Raw genomic sequence first — 18544 nt, 5'->3', positions numbered from 1 at the left:
TGCCGACAACAGCTGGGGCCGGATCAAGCAAGCTGTCTAATGGGCTGATGGGGATCTTTGTTTCCCCGAAAGGAAGTTTGAGTGGCAGAGTGATCTGATACAGCCGTAGAGCAAATCTGTCTTATCCAAAGGCTTGGCAAAGTCAGGTATGTCCATGTAATCCAAGAGGTAGGCAACATGAAGGAATGCATATAACACTCTTGCTTGTCTGAGGACAAGTGATTAACTTGATTTCATTAAAGCTGCTATGCAGCAATGAGATCCAAGTGTTCAGGCTCGGCAGTAGCTGCCAGCAAGATATATATCAGTGCACAGGGGGGGGAAGTGGCAGAAAAGATTTCGCACACATCCAGGCTCAGTGACAGTGACTCAGGCTTCTAGTTTAACAAATGTCTGCACTAATGCATCAGTGAGCAAGTTGGCACAAGTCAGCATGTCTCAGGTTTTAAAGAGCCATTTACAGATTGTGGTTTGACTGCACACAGTGAAACAAAAACAAAAATAACACTGACCACAAGGACGCTTACAGTGAATTCCCGAAGGTTAATGCCATAAACCGAAAGTGAGTAAGAAAAACATAATCCCACTGCTATCTGACTGTCACTATCATGCTATTTTTCTGAAAGGCTATCTGTGTTATGCCAGATGTAAGATAGGTTACACTATCCAGAAAGTTACAATTTTGTCTTCCACGAAATATTTAATCAAAAAGAATCATCAAAATTGGAGGATATTTATTCAAACTACTAACTTAAGTTAAACAAATATCACAAAATTTGCCCTTTAGCTTATTATGATGCATCTGGTGTCAAGATAATTGTACAAGTGGTGATTAACGTTAGAAACATATGATACACCAGAGCTCAACCTCCAGAGTAATATGTGTTCACAAGCTGAGATGATGCCTAAGCATATTTTATTTGCTTCAAATGTGAAGGTAAGATTGCAGCATATAGAATGATTAAGGCTCTTATTGTGGAGGTTTGAAGGAAGTTGCTCCCCTGTCTACTTCTTGTTTTGACATTGTGGAGACAAAGACAAAGACATAAAGCCTTGTGTTAGGATTTTGACTGATACGTAAAAGCAGCTTCACAGCTACTACAATAACAGTCGCCAAGCTTTTAACAAGTTAAATCAAACCATTCTCAAGGCCACATACATCTGGCCAAATGCTCATTTAGATTGGATTAGCCATGAGGCAGTGAGAGGCACACAACTGAGTTTCCTTCTGAACGGAGAGTTGAAAAAACATCTCCAAAACCTGTGCAGTTAGAAAGCCTCAAAAACAGCTACACGACAAACTCTGCGCTCTTTGTTGATTTGCTTTTATTTCTGCTCATGTCTGAGACAACACATCTGAGAAGCTGCATTTGACGCACAGTGACGGACTGTTAGAAAAAAAATGCTATATTGGTAACAGATAAATTTGGAAATCATTTTATCACTTCTACCATGTCAAGCTAAAAACAGCATTGTCAAAGTGCTTCTAGATCCTAGAGCTGACGCTATTCTCTCTTTTATTGTTATGAAATGGTAACTAGGTCAACAGCCTATACAACCTTCTGTTGTAGCAATCCAAAACACTAAAGTTCTTTGATCTACTCATGTATTTTAGACAGAGCTGCTGGATTACTGTTTAAGGTGTATAGAAAAATCCTTTGAAAAGAAACAAACAACAAGCAACACAACAGTATCACCAGCACAGTAATATACTTTTAACACCAAAAAATATCTTTTCCAGAAACACTGCAGCTGTGGGTTTTTTTTGTTGTTGTTGTTTGTTTGGCGAAGTGCTTTTTCTGTGAAATATGTATATAAAAACTACATGATACAAAACTTTCTCTAAACAAAATCTAAACGAGGAGTCAAAGTGCACTCATTAAAACAACAGGCAAAACATAAAACAACCACACAGAAAAAAAAAACATATATATATATATATATATATATATATATATATATATATATATATATATATATATATATATATATATATATATCAATGGCTCCCACATGATAAAAGGTACTTCTTCTCAGAGAATCAGGAATGCCAAGATTTAACAATCCTGCTTCCCTGAAAGTCATGACTCTGTGACCAAAAAGAAGGAAGGGCTAAGAATATGCCTCCTCCTCCTCACTCTTACATAATCAAAATGCTACAATGAAAAAGAAGGACATGCCTGAAAGAGAATCTGTCTCTCATTAAGAGAGAGAGAGAGGAAAAAAGAAACAAACAAACAAAGAAATACAGAAAGAAAGAAAGAAAAAGAGAGAGAGAAAGATAGAAAGAAAGACAGAGAGCGAGTTAGGTCACACACCAGGGTTTCTTCCAAATGAGACAATGTCATTGTTTGACAGGAGACTGATCAGAAATATCTTCATTCAGTTTTATTCATTTTATCACAACCACAACTGTTCATACTCAATCATTTTTGAACAAGTTACTAAATTTGATTGACCAACACAAAACGTTGCATCGTTTTAAAGTGGAAGGAAAAATAATATTTTGTTTCCAAATATGATACACATGTAACACACACACATCTAGTCCCTCATTGCACTGATGCTCCCTGTGCTGTTGCTAAATCACTAACAACAGCCCATTTGTGTGATATTTAACCTGAGTTGTTCTGTGAAAGCCTGAGTGAGCAAACAGCCTCACATGAAGATCTAGGAACACACCAGAGATGTCAAAGATAAGGCTGAAGAAAAGTTTAAAGCATGATTAGGTAAAACAATAATGACTCTGGAGGAACTGAAGAGATCCACGGCTCAGGTGGGAGACATTCTTAAATATTAGCTGTGTACTACAGAAATCTAGGTTTTACGAAAGAATGCGAAGATGGAATAAATGAAAGAACCCCTGATCCTCCGAGAAACACCCTGCTGTTTGCATAGAAACAAAGCAAACATGTATGAAAAGAGATTCTAGTCAAATAAAACTAAAACTGAAGATTCTTGCTAACATGAAAAATGCATCATCAAGCTGTGAGGTGGAGACAATGTACTTTTCTTCTGCAATTACAAGGAAGCTGGTCAGAGTTGATGAGCAGATGGATACAGCTAGATACAGGACAATCCTAGAAGGAAATAATAAAAATGTTTAAGATTTTGTTATGTATTTGAATTGTCCAATCAAAGTCCAGACCTCAACCAAAAAGAGAAACTTGGCAAGGTTTGAAAACCAACAATCTGCAGTATGAACAAAACTGCTCAGGATCATTGGCATTGGATGATTGCCCTCCCCACTCTGGGGCATAAGCTGAGTTACTGACCAAGAGGAAAATAAATTATGGCCAAAATATCAATTATAATTCCCTTCACTTCGCATTTTTCCTAAACTGATGATTATGCTCCATTTGTACAGGCATGTGCACATACTGCCAAACATTTTTTCCCAGTAGGCTCTTACTGGTTACACAGAATGCAGTTTTAAAAAATAAAGGAAGTTCAAAGAGTGTCGCTGGTGAGAACATAGATCAAAAACCCCAGGAGGACGACGTTTTCTAGCATTTCTGCAGCCGATAAGAGTCAGACAGCAACATCCAGGACTATCTGCCCTGCAAAGCTGCTTTATCTAATTAAACTGAAAACATTTTAATCTCTGAAAGAGCACCAAGACATTTAAATGTCTTTTAATTAACTCCAGCTACCATTGAGGGCTCAATTAGACAATTAAATTGAATTTACACTTCTCTAAATCTGGATTACAGAAATGAATACGTGATGTTTGTTATTGTTATTATGAAGAAGTGCCTCAATTTAACAGGCCTCAACTTAACAAGTCTGCAGCTGATTGAATCAATGATGCTCTACATTTCCAAGACTGACCTACAGGAGCTTATCAAGGTGTGCTTGAGGATTTCGTATTTTATGATATAATCAATGATGCAGGAAAAGAACAAGAGTGAAATAATTTTCCATTGACACGTGCAGGCATTGGCCGCTAGCCAGTATTGAGATGTAAGATTTTGGAAAGACTGTGTTAAAATCCCCTAAAACATCTGCCATAAAGTTCCTAAGGCTGTACCCTCGATCATTCCAGAAGATGAGAGGTTGAAAGATGGTAAAGTCATAAAGGAAAAATATATTTCAGAAGAATTAAATTATTTCAGTGCTAAACAGGAGATGCCTGGGACCATTTGTAGAAAAGCTTGTAATTCAGATGGAAATGATAATAATATTTTTCCAGTATTTGTATATGCTACTCATTATCTGGGATTCTATGGTTGACATTTCTACTGTTCACTTATTTAATTTTACAAGTAAGTTGTAGCAGAATTCACCAATATTACCACATATTGCATGTTTTCCTAAGACTTAGCAGCACGTTTTTCCCCACCACTCACAACTTACTTGTTAATTGAAAATCTTAATGGTAACGTTATCTAGTTTTATGGGTGTTGCGTCACCTAAACCTGGAGCGAGTCTCGTCACTACGGTAACCCAACAGGCATTTCTCACCAACAGATGTAAAATGAACATGATCTCCTCAGAGTCAATAAAGGAGAGGCTTGCTGCTTGACTTGGTACAGCCATGCAGGTCTAGAACACCATTAACTATACAAGTTACAGTGCCATCAATGGAGAGGGTTTAATTCTCTCCCACTTTAAGAGAGAACCAAATTAGATGACACAATTCCCATGAAAGAAATACATAAATAAATTAATTCAAAGTTGTTTAAGATGCTCAGAGTGCGTAGAAAATTTTAATTAGTAATCCATAACTTCCTGTTTCCCAGGAGCATAAATGTGAGGTGACATTTTCACAAAGTGGAAAAGTGGCAAAGTAAGTAGCCTTACTTTAAAATGTAAAAAAAAAAAAAAAGACAACATGTAATCAAGTTGGGCAGATTTGTGTTGATCTTAAGTCGGGAAATGGCGACAAGAAAATTCTAGCTCGCCTAAGCTTGCCCATACTTAAGAGTCAGGGCAATAATTAAATAAAGTTTAAAACCAATGAAACCGGGACAAATAAATTTAGACAGCAACCCAAGTTAATGTCACCACCCTCAATAAGTGGCTTTTGTGGATTTCTATTTAGTTTCCTTTTATTACTCTTAGTCTCTCTAAGTTTATCTTCTCACGGTATTAGTCTGCCTCTTGTTTCTATTGTATTCAAACTCAGCAGTGATCTCCTCTCTTGCCATTCACCGTCACTGCCTTATCATCCCTTGATCTGCCACTCTGTTGATTTGTCACTATTCAGCACCGTTTTTATGATTTAAAACGAGTTCTTTGCACAGTTCTTCCTGTCCCTCAGTTTTGTACGTTTTGTTTGTTTATAAAAAGTGAACCGGTTACGGGCTGGGAGCGAGGATTCTGAGGTGAGGGACTCTAAGGGAGAACTTTTTGATGGGAAAGAGCAGACTGACGCACCACGTTTCATCACCATAAAAAAAAAACCTTGTACATACTGAACACTGCGAAAAAAGTCTTGGTACTCTGAGGGGTAAAATTTAGAAGTTCTGTTGCTGCATAGCGCCCCATCTGGCACTAAGAGCATATGGTGACTTAGACACAAACACACTGACCAGCGTCGTGACATCATTAATATAGCTCTACTACTTGTGCATAAAATTTGATAGAATTTATGGGATTTTTAGGTGTTATCACAAACAGTAAAAATGTATAGTTTGCTAGTTAAGAAAATGTATTTCTTGCCAGGCAGCATTTTAATGGCATTAATTTTGGCACCCTGTAGATAAAAAATTATTTGCTTCACAATCTCCTCTAGGCTGCAGTATTGCCTGTAACTCACATTTTTTTATCAGTTTTTTTCTTCCACTAAACTTCTCACTAAAATACCTGGAAAGTAAACTAGCTGTTAACAGTTTGAACAATTTCTTTTTGTGGCTTACCACTCTTAATGATGGTGTCACTGTCTGTCTCCTGGACAACTGCCCAGTGAGCAGCGTTCCCTATGATTGTTGTAAGCAATATCTTGACCATAAGGAAGAAGTCCTCTATTCAAATTATTTTTGTTATTGCTCTGATGTCATATACAAACATTCCAACAAACAGAATTTTGGACTATTGTTAGCTGTCAGCCATAATCATCAAAATTACATTTGTAAATTATTCTGTGATGAATTATTTTCACTTTTTGAATTAAAAGGAGAAAATATTCCAGTTTACCGAAACGTAACTGCAAGTATGAGCATTTATTTAGATTGCCTCCAACTGGGCTCTTTATTCTTAATCATAGGTGAAAAATAGCTCCCCATTTGACTTGTAACAACACTTAGACTGTGGAGTCAGTTTTGATTTAAAGATGTGAGGAATATTTTATTCATGTGGCACAAAGAAAGACTGAAGGCTGTGTTTTGTGTCAGCTTAGTTTTGTGAGAAATCCATCACCCATTTTCTGCACCAGAATCCTTTTTTTGTACAGACCTTTGGCCTGTCAGTGAGCTGTGAAGGGGGGGAAAAAAAAGAAAAAAAAAAAAACGAGGACTGCACTAGCTCAAACTGTGGAAAAACAAGGACTCGTCACTACCCCCACTGAGAAGGGAGAGATAAGCACCGCACAAGACAAAAAAAAGAGAAAAGGTTTAGGCCTGAACGACAAAAAAAGGGAGAACATGGCGATCTCACAATGGAAAACATACACACTGTGAGCTCACAGATATGTGTCAGGACAGGGAGGCAAAACCAGCGCATGTCAGTGGTGTGATGAGAGAACGCTTTGAGGATGAGTGTCTTTCATCTGTGCAGAGAAGAGCTGACAACCAAGAACTTTAATAAAAAAAAGTACAACGAGGCGGCAGTCATCTCGAGCCTCACAGAAACCATGAAAACTGAAGCACACTCCATATTCTTGTGATAAGTGCTTTGTTAAAAAAAAAGAAAGAAAGAAAATCAGCCACTAAAAAGGCATAACTTTGTGTTTGTTACATAGTTAAATAATTTACCATTTCATTATGTTTCAGCTGCCATTTCGTAGGGTTGCCCCTCTGCACGACCCAATTATTATTTCAGATAGTGGTTAAAATATCCCACTAAGAAATGGGACATTTCTACAAGAATCATCATTACTGTTTCCTACTGCATGCACATAGAATGACTTAATATGCCTGAACGTGTCATACAAAATCTTGACGGTATTTACGATTGTTAAAGAAGGACACAAACAATCATATCAATGTGAACCTATTGGAAAGCAAACCTACCATGTTGTGCTTAAAATCCACTGCAACTATTGTGATATAACACAAAGTCGTTTGAGGCATGAATGTACCAGCTTTGCACATCAAACGAAATTTGTTGCATTTTTCCCTTTTTTTTTGCAGAATAGTTCAAGCTCAGTGAGACTGAATGGAGAGTATCTTTTACTGGCAATTTTCAAGTCTTCCAACAGATCCTCAATTGGATTTAGGTCTTGCCTTTGACTGGACCATTCTCTGGAGATTGTGTGTCCACATAGATGCCCAGTGTTTGTTTTCTACCTAATATAGCATTCTGCATCTACACCAAAAAGTTGCATTTTGGTCTAATTTGATCGGAGGACATCCTTACATGTTTGTCCCCAAAATGTCTTCTAGCGAACAACCAATGGGATGATGTTTTAAATTAGCTATAAGTGGGAAACCATAATAATTAACAAAAATAAAGATTTGAAAACCCATTAGTGAGTAATTAATCTACATAATGTGTTTCACTTAGTGAACCGAGTTACTAAAGTAAAATTACTTTTCGGCAATATTCCAATATATTGAATTTAACTATGAGTAAGCAGAAAAACGTATACAAATTTATACATATTTCTGCTTTTTTTAATTTATTCTTGATGATGTTATTGCATCATCAAAATAAGTTAACTAGGAAAATATTTGAGCGCATTTACAGTACAGCTCAGAGTTCTTTGTTTCCAACTGTTCCCCTACGAATCTCCATTTTAAATCAGCTAAATTCACCTTCACCTTTTTTACAGACTTAGGGAGGAGGGCTACGAATAAGGGGAAAACAGGATTCAGCTTTAATGTCCAAATCTATTTACAATTTCTTCTGTATGATGATCCAAATGACGAACAAAGGGGAAATAAGTGTTTTCCCCTTCCAAACAACAGGCATTACACAGATTAAGTGCCTCTGCTGAAACATACTATTACCACATAAGTCTCTGTCAAAGAGGGACCAGATGTCAGATAATAGGCTGTGCACAGGGAGGTAGATGCTGGCCTGGAGCGAGTGAACAAGTAGAAACAGCTTCTTCTATATAGACCTCTTCATTTTATGGACAGTTTGTTGTCTGGGTGGCCAGTCCCTCTTACACAGAAACTGCTGAAAATAGGTTAGAAGAATGCAAATCTAGATTTATAGGCTGAACCTTAAATAAATCCAGCATCGCTCTGCAGGCAGTCTGGGAGGTTAAAAGTGGGAATAAAGATCTTTTGATTATAGAGTAGATCAACACAGTGTGTTGCCTCGTGTAGTTTGGTAGCGTCACACATGATGCATTTAACCCATAAGAAGAAAACGCTTCTCGTTGTGTTCAAAGGAGCAGCTAAGTCTATCTCATTAAAACACTACTGGGGGTTGTTTATTGGCTTAGCTTGAGCAGGCGCCAGATACCGGCAGTACAGATTATATCTGCACTGATTTAATAATAATATATGTCGAAACTTTCTGCTTAAAGCAAAAATATTTTTGGGAAACAAAACGGGTACTGCTGAGATGAAGCAAAAGTCGCAGAATACAACAGAGAGTTTACCTTCTCTAGACTTGAAGCTGGGGTTTTCTTTCCAGCTCGGGCATCGCATTCACGGCTTCTTGTGTTGCTGCTGCGGTCCACCGCTCTCTCTGTCCGCGTCCAATCGCTTCAAAACAGCCCAAGCCACTGACTCTAGGAATAACTGCACCGATCAAAGCGACCACATTCAGCCCGGTCACAGGAGCGATCCCCCCCCCACACCTTGTCCTCCTGGGTGTAGGACGCGGCGCAAAGTCGCTCTGCAGCAGGTAGCTTCGTCCGAGACTCGCCGCTGCTTCTCGCCGAATGTAAGTGCCAAGTGTTAAGGCCGTTCACGACTAAAGCCACGCGTGCGTTTGTTGTGCAGCCAGCCAGCCAGCCAGTGGCAGATCGGTTCCCACTGCCACGCAGCGCCGCAACATGGAGAGCTGCCTTCCCTGCCACTGAAATCCTGACGTGTTGCTCGACGCCGAGCCGACTCAACTGGCCGGTTCTTTAACTTGAAAAATGAGAATCGATTCGTATTACATTGAATATACACAACACAAGCGTCCCCTATGAATTACAAATATCATCAAAAAGATATGCTGTCAACGTTTATTTTCTACTAGTTTTGATTATTAATGTTTACAGGTAATGACAACCCAAATTGTTTTTGTTTTTCTTTCTTTTTTCCCCTGAAAATGATGAGACCAGTAAAAAAAATAGATTTTCAACACAGAAATGCTAAGGTCAGACCTAACATTTGTTCAGCAGAGAGATATTGATACCCTCCATAAGGAAGGCAAGCCACAAGATGTTACTGCTAAAGAAGCTGGTTGTTCATATAGTGGAATATCTGATAATATCATTGAAAAGTAAGTGGAAGGAAAAAGTGTGGTAGAAAAAGGTGCAAAAAAAAACACGGATAACTGCCACCTACACAGGACAGTGAAATAAACAAGATCCCTTTGGTTTTTATTTTATTTTTATTTTGAGGCATACAGTATTCAGTGCAGTTCTTATTCTAAACAGGTTGGAGATGAAATCTGCCTCCATTCAACGACTTATAAAATAAAAAAGATCAATGTCGTTTATGTCTTCAAATGCCGTCCATAAGGACAGAAGGTAAGTGCCACACGATGTAGACAGTGGCTGGAGTCAGTGCTATAGGAGCCAGAAGTGTCTTACATGAGCTAAAGGAAAAAGTGACTGCTGCCCCATGAAGTAGTTTTGCATCTCATTTGAAAAATCGAAGTTCCTGAGACTAGAGAGAGTCTGTAAAGGAACAGAATCCAGTCTAGATTCTGCTAATCTAGACTAGTGATGTTTCCACTGTCTGGGATGATTTCAGAGTGATGCCATCTGCTGGTGTTGGTCCACTGTGTTCAATGTCTGTGCAGCTGACTGCCAGATCATTTATTTATAAATCTACGTATAGAATTCCAATAATATTTGACCAAACGTATCACATTTACCAACAATGAATTTGTGCAGAAACAGCAGAGGAGCAAGCATTAAGTGGGGGGCAGAAGGAAGGAAGGTTTAATGAATTATTTATGATGAAAGCAGGCACTAATACCTCAATCATTCATAATTATTCTGGAGAAACAAGGTCCATGTCAATCAAAACTCAATTCGTCTCCCTGCAGACCGCAGTATCTGACTTTTGAAATGATAAATGGGAAAGACGACGGCGAATGTCAGAGATTATCCTGGCCCCATTGTCCAATAAGTCAAAAGAAATTACAAGCCTATTTGCCAGAATAAGAATAAGGGATGCTGTGAAGGCTGAATGCATCATAATTAAACTATAAAACAGCCTGTTGGCTGAACTGTCGATTCAAAGAGAGTAGTGCACCATCTAAACACTGTGAGAATTGACCAACCGTGATGCTTAATTTTAATGACTTATTTAGTTACCATCACATTAGTGCTAATTCTTGGTGATTATGAATCAACGTCAAAACTTAACCAGATTCCAATATGGTATTGTAGAGTAATAATGTTGAAAACAGGCATTGCCAGAAATAAAGTCATACTTCCAAGTACTTCCATATTTCCATGCTATAAACGCAAAGTCCAGATTGAACATAAGTTATTCCTACACTATGCAGGAATAATTTTAAAATTTGTACTCACTCTTCTTTTTATTGCAGTTTAATTTTAACTCTGATGTGTTTAGAAGAAATTGACCAGATACTTTTTGAAAGGATTTACATTCCATATGCCAAAATTAAAACACATTGCCACAATCATTTCATGATTGTGAGTGGTAAAATATTATGGGGAAGAAACAACAGTTCTTTAGTGTTTGTAGCATTGCCTTTAATTGATTGACTTTGGCCAGAACTCCAGACTTTCACCACTTTGCACATATCCCTGCCATCTTGTAAAAAAAACCCCATATTTTACCTTTTACTGTTTGAGTCTGACTCCACATATTTGTCATAATAATTCCTGAGATTATGACAGGTGCAGAGTTATTGTTTTGTAAAATGATAATGTTGAAAATGAGATGTTGCAGACAAAGTATCTGCAACATCTCTTTTATGTTCCGCATTTTTATTGTCAATTTATAAAGAATGAGCGCACAACATATCAATATTGCATTTGTACAAATGATAGGCTACTGTGAATGATTTTTAGGCTTCTTTGTATTTTCCTTCCAAGCAGTCAGATACTCTTCTCGTGGCATCTGGACAGTGATCAGAAATTTTACTGTGGCAAAGAAGAAATATTCTGGGACATTTTTCCAGTACAATGGGTTTACTAGTGACACCTATGTTGTACATCTGGAACACAAATATTTGTCATTTCTAATAATATAAAATGCTGTATTCCTATTGCACAAAATCATTTTTAAAGAAACGCTCTTCTATATTTGTTAGATTGAAGGCATGATCACATAGCATACATGCCATAACAAGGTCCAGATGATAAGCATTTGTATTTTGTTTTTAATGAAGAGCATAAAAAAACGTGCTTTTTTTGTGTGTGTACAGTTCTAGACTAACTATGTGTATGTGAGCCCTGTGTGTCAGTTGGAGTGATGGATGAAGTGGTCACAGATAGCAGAGTGTTTAAGCCTCCACTCACCTCTGGAAACACATATGCTTGTCCTGGCTTTGACTCAGTCCCTGCAGAGATTTCTCAGCCTCTGCAGTTCCCTGATCTTCCCCTCCGCATGGATATAAAGAAAGAAAACACTGAAGGTGAGTGTGGAGTCCGCTCTTCCTCTAACAGACTGCAGGAGGAGAAAAGATTAATGAGGGGGCCTGAAACAGGATCATCACAGTCACAGGGAGCCAGAGAGGTGCTTCAGTCATTTCTGACTCTGGGTCTTCTGCTAATCTACTGGAGCTTCGGCTACTTTGGCTCACCAGATGTGGTAGCACTATGAGGCATAAAGAACTTACAGTCTGGGTCTTTATTGCTTTTATCAGTTGCACATGGCTGGGTGATGTAGCGGAGAGAAGACAAAGGATTGCTTTGTTTAATATCGAATAAGGCAGATTCACAGTGTGCAGAATAATTCCAAGATTCAACTTGATTGAAGAATACACTTAAAACATAATTTTCTAACATAAAAACATAAGCAATGCTGAACTATATTAGAGTTCATGAACAAAAATCGCTTTCAAATGTATAAAATAATTTTCTTCCTTTCCATTTCAAATTTTCTTTATCACTCACAATAAAATCTAATATGTGCTAGTACCATAGTTTGATAAACTTTGATCTTGAGCTCAATTTACATATTAGGTCTTTGCATCAGATTGTTGGGTTTATAGGCAGTTTTTTGTTTTTATTTATTCCACATATGTTACTGATGATGATATACAGTGTTGGTGCTCAATCTTGTATGGACTGCTATTGATGTTGTTTTGGCAGACTGTATTGTCCCTCACTTTTAGAACTTGACTGTATGTCTCTTAATTTTTACAACAGTTTTTTTTTTCATTTACTGTAACAATAATTGCTCTTTCGGACTCAAAAAAAAAAACTTTAATCTGTTTGTGAACCTGAATCTAAACCTTAAAAGTTGGAAATGAAAATTCAAATGACTACATGAAGAGATCAAATGAATTAAGAGCTCAAACTGTCAAGCTAGCCACTGGGAATGACAAGAACAGAGCGGATTAAAATCAATACAGTTATGGTAAAACATTTTAAAACTGAAATAAATATGGTTTTCAGTATTATTAGTTCTTTTTGTTTCTGCAATATAGCAAAGTTTGGTTAAAAAATATTTTGCATGTTTCAAAGGTTCTTAGCCTTCAAGTAAATGGAGAAAAATCAACGGGTTCTAAATGGGATTGAGAGCTAGAATGGACCTGTCTAATGAGGCAAAACCAAAATATTTTGATGTCTTTTGCCTCATGACATGCTGAAACAAAGCATTAGGTCAGACAAGGTTCAATACCAATTTGCTCCTTAAAGGGTGTTGTCATCCCATTCTTTATTGCACTGTTTTAGGCAAAACTGTGAGCAAGACCACTCTTTGTTTGGAGGCAAACCCACACATGAATGGCTTCTGGATGCCTCATTGTCAGACATATCATGTTAACCTTCAAGTTTTCTTCTTCATACAGTCTTTTTTTCTAGATGTCTCAGCCAGTCTGAGAAGGGCCTTATTAAGTCTCAACAGCCCAAACATGGTACTTCTTTGAAAACACGAGTGTCTTTGATCTTTTTTGTTAGACAGAAATGTCTTCTTTGCTGCTCTTTTTATGACCAGACAAAAACGCAAAAGTCTCCATCTAAGCGTAAGTAAGTGTTTACAGCTGGATTCTCTGTGTGAGCAGTTCAACCTTCTTCTTTTACTTAAAGCGCTTAGTTATGCACTGAATTATTGATTCGGGTACAATCTTGCTAACACAAAGAACATTACCAAGATATTCAGTTCCTCTGAAAATATGACAAATAAGCAGTAAAAAGGAGTTAGAATGCAGAAATGTCAGCTTACTGAAATGTATGTCCATGAGCCACAACACAGTATCAGTATGTGATTTAACCAACTTCTGCATAAACTACTGCATAAATGCAGCATGGCACGGAGGTGATCAGGCTGTGACCCAGCTGAAGACCAGCTGTGTTAAAGAAGACCAGGTTTATTTAATAGGGCCTAGAGGCTTGGGTCACTCTCATGACAATACTGTAAAGACTCTTAGGTGTTTAGGTCAGACCAGGTTGCTGCCCAATCAAGAACAGCAAAACCATCCTCCTCATTACAGCAGGTATTGGTACTAGTGGCAATGTGAGGAAGTAGTTTCTCCTGCTGGAAAATTAAATCAGCATCTCCATAGAACTTGTCAGCAGACACATGAAGTCTTTAGATAGCTGTGCTAAGATTGGACTTGAAAAAGCACAGAGCACCATCATCAGTAGATGACATGACTCAATACATAACTTGGATTCCATGTCTCTCCCTTCTTCCTCCAGACTTTGGAAACTTGATTTCCAAAAGCAGTTGACAAATGTGTTCTAATCTGAAAAGAGATATTTTGGGTCACTCTGCAACATTTCAGGCTTCTTTTCTTATCTCCATAGAAACACATCATTTGAAAAACAAAAAACACTGACAAGATCATTTAAAGCATTAATCTCCACAACTCCCTGTGAAAGCTGACCTCTCCACAACTGTTCATTTGAAAAGTAAGTAAAACTGCTGTGAAACTGTTTCTTCTCAGTTTGTGTCTATAATTCTTATACCTAAAACTGTCAATATTTTCTTTTGAAGATTTATGAAGTAGAGAATTGATATGATCTCTGCCATTTCCCTGAAGCCCCTTGCTTCTTTTACTCACAGAAGGTCCTCTCAATTAAAATGGTCAGGTTTCATAATTTAAGTTGAGTTTAAGTTGAGATTCTTAAGCCATTTAGCCACAAGGTGGCATATTTTGCATCTCTATATTTACAGTGGATCTTAGATGGACATTGAAGTAGAATAGCAAGACTAAGTATAATAAAGATTTTAATCCCAGACCAGTTGTTTACGTAATGAAAAATGCTTGGTTGATTGGATAGTCATGTTGTTTATTTATTTATTTATTTATTTATTTATTTATTTATTTATTTATTTATTTATTTATTTATTTATTTAGTTAGTTAGTTAGTTAGTTAGTTATTTATTTATTTATTTTTGTGGTAAAAATATATTTAACTTGAAAAATAGCCAGAACAAAAATTTTATAACAATACCGAGTAAATTACATTTGTTTTGAAATTATCTTCATGGGCGTTTCTGTCTAAGCTTTTCAGAAAAAACATGTATTTAAATGAAGTCCGGATTCAGTTGTTTTCCCATTTCAAATAAAGTAAATAAACAAAGAGTTGTTTATTTTCAAAAAAATCCAAAATTAGCAAGCTAGTCTGTGTTCCAGTGCAATGTGGAGCAATTCTTTCCCAACTTTAGGATTATTTTGTTGAGTTGTTAGTAATGTTTTAATACGTAGTCTTATGATCTTGTAACAGTTAAATTAGACAAATCTGACCTTTTGAGACAGACGATTCAAATTCATCTGGTTCTATCGCATCAGCTGATCGGACACAGTAATGTTGAGAAAATTATGTCATCACAAGGAGGAATTTTCCACAGCACTGAAATTATGTTACATGTGTGTCCCCATGGTCAATCACAGTGTTTTTAAGTTTCCAACCCATTTCTCATTAAATTCAACTTCAGGAATCCTCACCCCGTTCCACGTTTAATTAAAGTTCTGTTAAAAATACTTTTGTTTTGCTCAGAATTGCGATTATTACTTCTATAAAACAAGGTACTATAGCTCCACTTGCTCTGTTACAATTATGTAAAAAAAAAAAAAGACTGTAACTCCTTTTGTATTACAGGTTAAATTAAGTAGCAAAGAAGAGGATCTTCAAAAATGTTTAACAAGTTGTGGAAACGTATCCGTCAATGGGTAATGACACATTTATGATCTCTTGTTTATCTAAAATGTTAAAAACCTGATAGGAATGTCTAAAGTTTTTTGGGGAGCTGGATTTAACGATGTGACTTTACTTACAGTACATGAAGGGTAGAAGGTTAACACTGCAGAGTTATTCACTTAAAGCCAGTCTTCTAATTAGCCATAGAAACCGTATAATGTAAACTGTGAGACAGGGGTAAACATGTCAAGAACTGTCAAATCTTTAAAGACGTTTTAATAAATTAAGACATTTTGTGGTGGCCGTTTTCAGTTATCTTTCAACACCTCTGAGGACAGCCCATTACCTGAGTCAGCAAATGAGCGGAGTCAATGGACCACAGCTACAGATGAAGCAGCTCAATCACCAGAAAGTTTAAAAAATGATGTTGCCTGCGATCACAAAGAGAGGTAATCACAAAAGAAAACGTTTTACTTTTTGATTTCTTGCAACCAAAATCAATTGCAGGATTGATTTCTTGCAATCTAATAAGATGTTATTTTCTTAAAATAAACAAACAAAAAAAAACAGCAACTGAAAAATAGCCTCCTTAGGAATGTAATTGGTGTAATAACAGTGAAGAGTGATAACATTATTCTAAAATATCAAACTCTTTTCAATAAGATTGCTGTGGTCTTACGCGGCATTTTGGAAAATACATGTAAATAAGGTGCAAATGTCGTCTTAGAAGCAACTATTTGCTTCTATTATTAGCCTTGTGCTGCTGGCTATGAAAGCCAATCAACTTATTAATCAATAATTCGGATCAATAAATTATTGATCAATTTATTAGCCTATTTCAACTGTATCTCCTGCACAGCAAAACACCGCATTTATGATTTCTTGTATTGATCAGTTAGTTCATGAAAACACATAGGAAGTTCTACAAGGTACAGGAATGATTGGGTGTCATATTGCACACTCTTGACTGGATCACTTTGTCTATGCAGTACACCAGACGATGTATCACATGACAATGAGGACAACCAGTGCCGCATCTGCTATGGAGACCATTCAGATGCCGACCCCCTCCTGTCGCCCTGTCAGTGTTCAGGAAGTCTGAGATATATTCACTGCAGTTGCCTGAAAACATGGGTCAGGACCCGGCTACAGTCAGGTCAGCTGCGGAAAGGCAGATGATTAAAAGTGAGTCTGCCATCATGTTGCTGGGTGACCTGCCAACACTTTTTACAGGGTCCACCTGGGGTGCTGCCACGAGATGTGAGATTTGCACCAAAACATTTTGCTCTGTGGACAACAACCAGCAAGAGGCAGAGGTAAACACTCACAGGAGCTCTTAATTAACAAAGTAAAACGTAGAACAGGAAAATATCAGCTATTAAAAGGAGTATTTCTTGAAAATATGCTGTCCTAACATTTTCAGCAGAGAAACTTCGAAGAACTCATATTCGAAGTGGAACATCTGATGTCGGAACTAGAACTCCTGAGTACTGTGTTGTTTATGAACAAAGCACTTTGGTTATCACCTATGGTAATACAATATCCTCTAATCTTGCATTTATGTATTCAGTGAGTTTATTGCAGTGTGAAATACAGGTTTACCAAAATCTCAGAATTGGAAGACCCCCAAAACATAGTTCCAGTTTATTGGAAAGAAGCCCCAATTAAATAGTTTAGTTTGAATAAGTGAGGTTAGCAAGAAATCAGAAAATCTGTGAATTTTTTAAAATTTATTTCAGTAATTCAATTCAAGATTAGTTACACACAGATTCATATATGGTTTATTCAGTTAATTTCAATTATTATGGCTAACACGCTAACAAAAAACCCAAATTAAATTTCTTATGAAATTTAGAATACTAAGCAAGGATAACAAAATATTTGTGAAACAAAAATGGTATGGCATACTATCATTGGGAAGACAGCTGTCTTGACAGTTACCAAGCAAGCAGTTTTTAAAAGTGCTCAAAGGTAAAGTAGGTCACAAGTTGATTGCTGGAGAAGCTAAGTACTCATGTAATGCCATAAGTATTTAGAAAATTAAGCAAAAGGAAAAACTCTGGAAGAAAAGGGTGCACAAGTAGCAGGGACAATGATAGTATGGATAATTATAAATGGTTTTCAATACACAAAAGGCTGTCAATGTATTTCAGCCCAACAGTATTTGGGTTAGAGTCAATTTTCATGAATTAATACATTAGTGAAGTTATTTTTGCAAAATTTTGGCAGGTGACCATTGGCAGGTGTTAATTTCCACTGGAAATTTGAGAGACAATATTGACTTTGAACGTGATAAAGCACAGTGGACCCCAAAAGACAGATGAAATGATCTTCAAATGTTTATTTATTGTGAAAACCTCACACTGGAAATTAAGGAAAATTGATTCTGTGCCTCTCCACTCTTCCTCCAGTGTGGAATCTTGATTTCTGAAAAAATAAATAAACAAATTAAAAAAATAAAAATTACTTACTCCTGAAAAGCAGACTTTTGACTACAGAACAGTCCACTTTTATTAGCCTTCCATTAAAGTGTTCGAAAATGGCATTGTGAGCAGCAAGTTATTTTAACAAACACTCATTTGACTTTACCTTCTTGTCGAGGGTGTCAGTAGTCTTCCCCATGTGGTATCTTTTCTATTTGTTATAAATGTATATGCAAGTTACCTTCTAATTTAAAATGATTAAAACAGATTATCTTTCAATGATAATCTAATTTATCAGTCATGCATTTGTATTTCCAACCTCCAGAGACTTGCAGTGGAATCTTTAACGTTTTTATAAAATTCTCTCTTTCTGTTTTTTACAGGTGTACACAACTTATTTCAACAGAATAGGGAGCCCGCTAAGAACTGTAGGATGGGAGGTTATACTAAATGTTCATCCACGCACACCTGATACCTAATCAAGAAGCCAAGTCCATCTTAATCTCTGTGGAACTAAACAATAAACGGTGAAGCAATTCTGGTGAGTTGATCAATGTAG

General features: G+C 36.9%; 2 protein-coding genes across 7 annotated transcripts in view; one reads left to right on the top strand and one right to left on the bottom strand.

The window, feature by feature from the left end:
• Window positions 1-9160, bottom strand: part of tanc2b (tetratricopeptide repeat, ankyrin repeat and coiled-coil containing 2b) — a 161290-nt gene extending 152130 nt beyond the window's left edge. For 4 of the 6 annotated variants that reach the window (XM_044103026.1, XM_044103028.1, XM_044103029.1 and 1 more), the window contains exon 1: window positions 8714-9159. The gene's annotated coding sequence lies outside the window, so the exon portion shown is untranslated. Of the gene's footprint in view, window positions 1-8713 lie in introns of all 6 variants that reach the window. The other 2 variants (XM_044103025.1, XM_044103030.1) reach the window with 1 other exon arrangement.
• A 5065-nt stretch (window positions 9161-14225) lies between these two features.
• Window positions 14226-18522, top strand: LOC122823425 (E3 ubiquitin-protein ligase MARCHF7-like). The gene is made up of 7 exons (XM_044103041.1): window positions 14226-14329; window positions 15524-15594; window positions 15875-16011; window positions 16552-16718; window positions 16796-16878; window positions 16986-17093; window positions 18369-18522. Exons 2-7 carry the CDS (start codon window positions 15559-15561, stop codon window positions 18462-18464), a joined length of 627 nt encoding a protein of 208 aa, XP_043958976.1. The 5' UTR covers window positions 14226-14329; window positions 15524-15558; the 3' UTR covers window positions 18465-18522.
• The last annotated feature ends 22 nt before the right edge of the window (window positions 18523-18544 follow it).

This window comes from Gambusia affinis, linkage group LG20, assembly GCF_019740435.1.
Source record: "Gambusia affinis linkage group LG20, SWU_Gaff_1.0, whole genome shotgun sequence".
Classification (NCBI taxonomy): Eukaryota; Metazoa; Chordata; class Actinopteri; order Cyprinodontiformes; family Poeciliidae; genus Gambusia; species Gambusia affinis.
The sequence above is the reverse complement of the archived record's forward strand: the minus strand, read 5'-3'. Positions and strand labels throughout refer to the sequence as shown.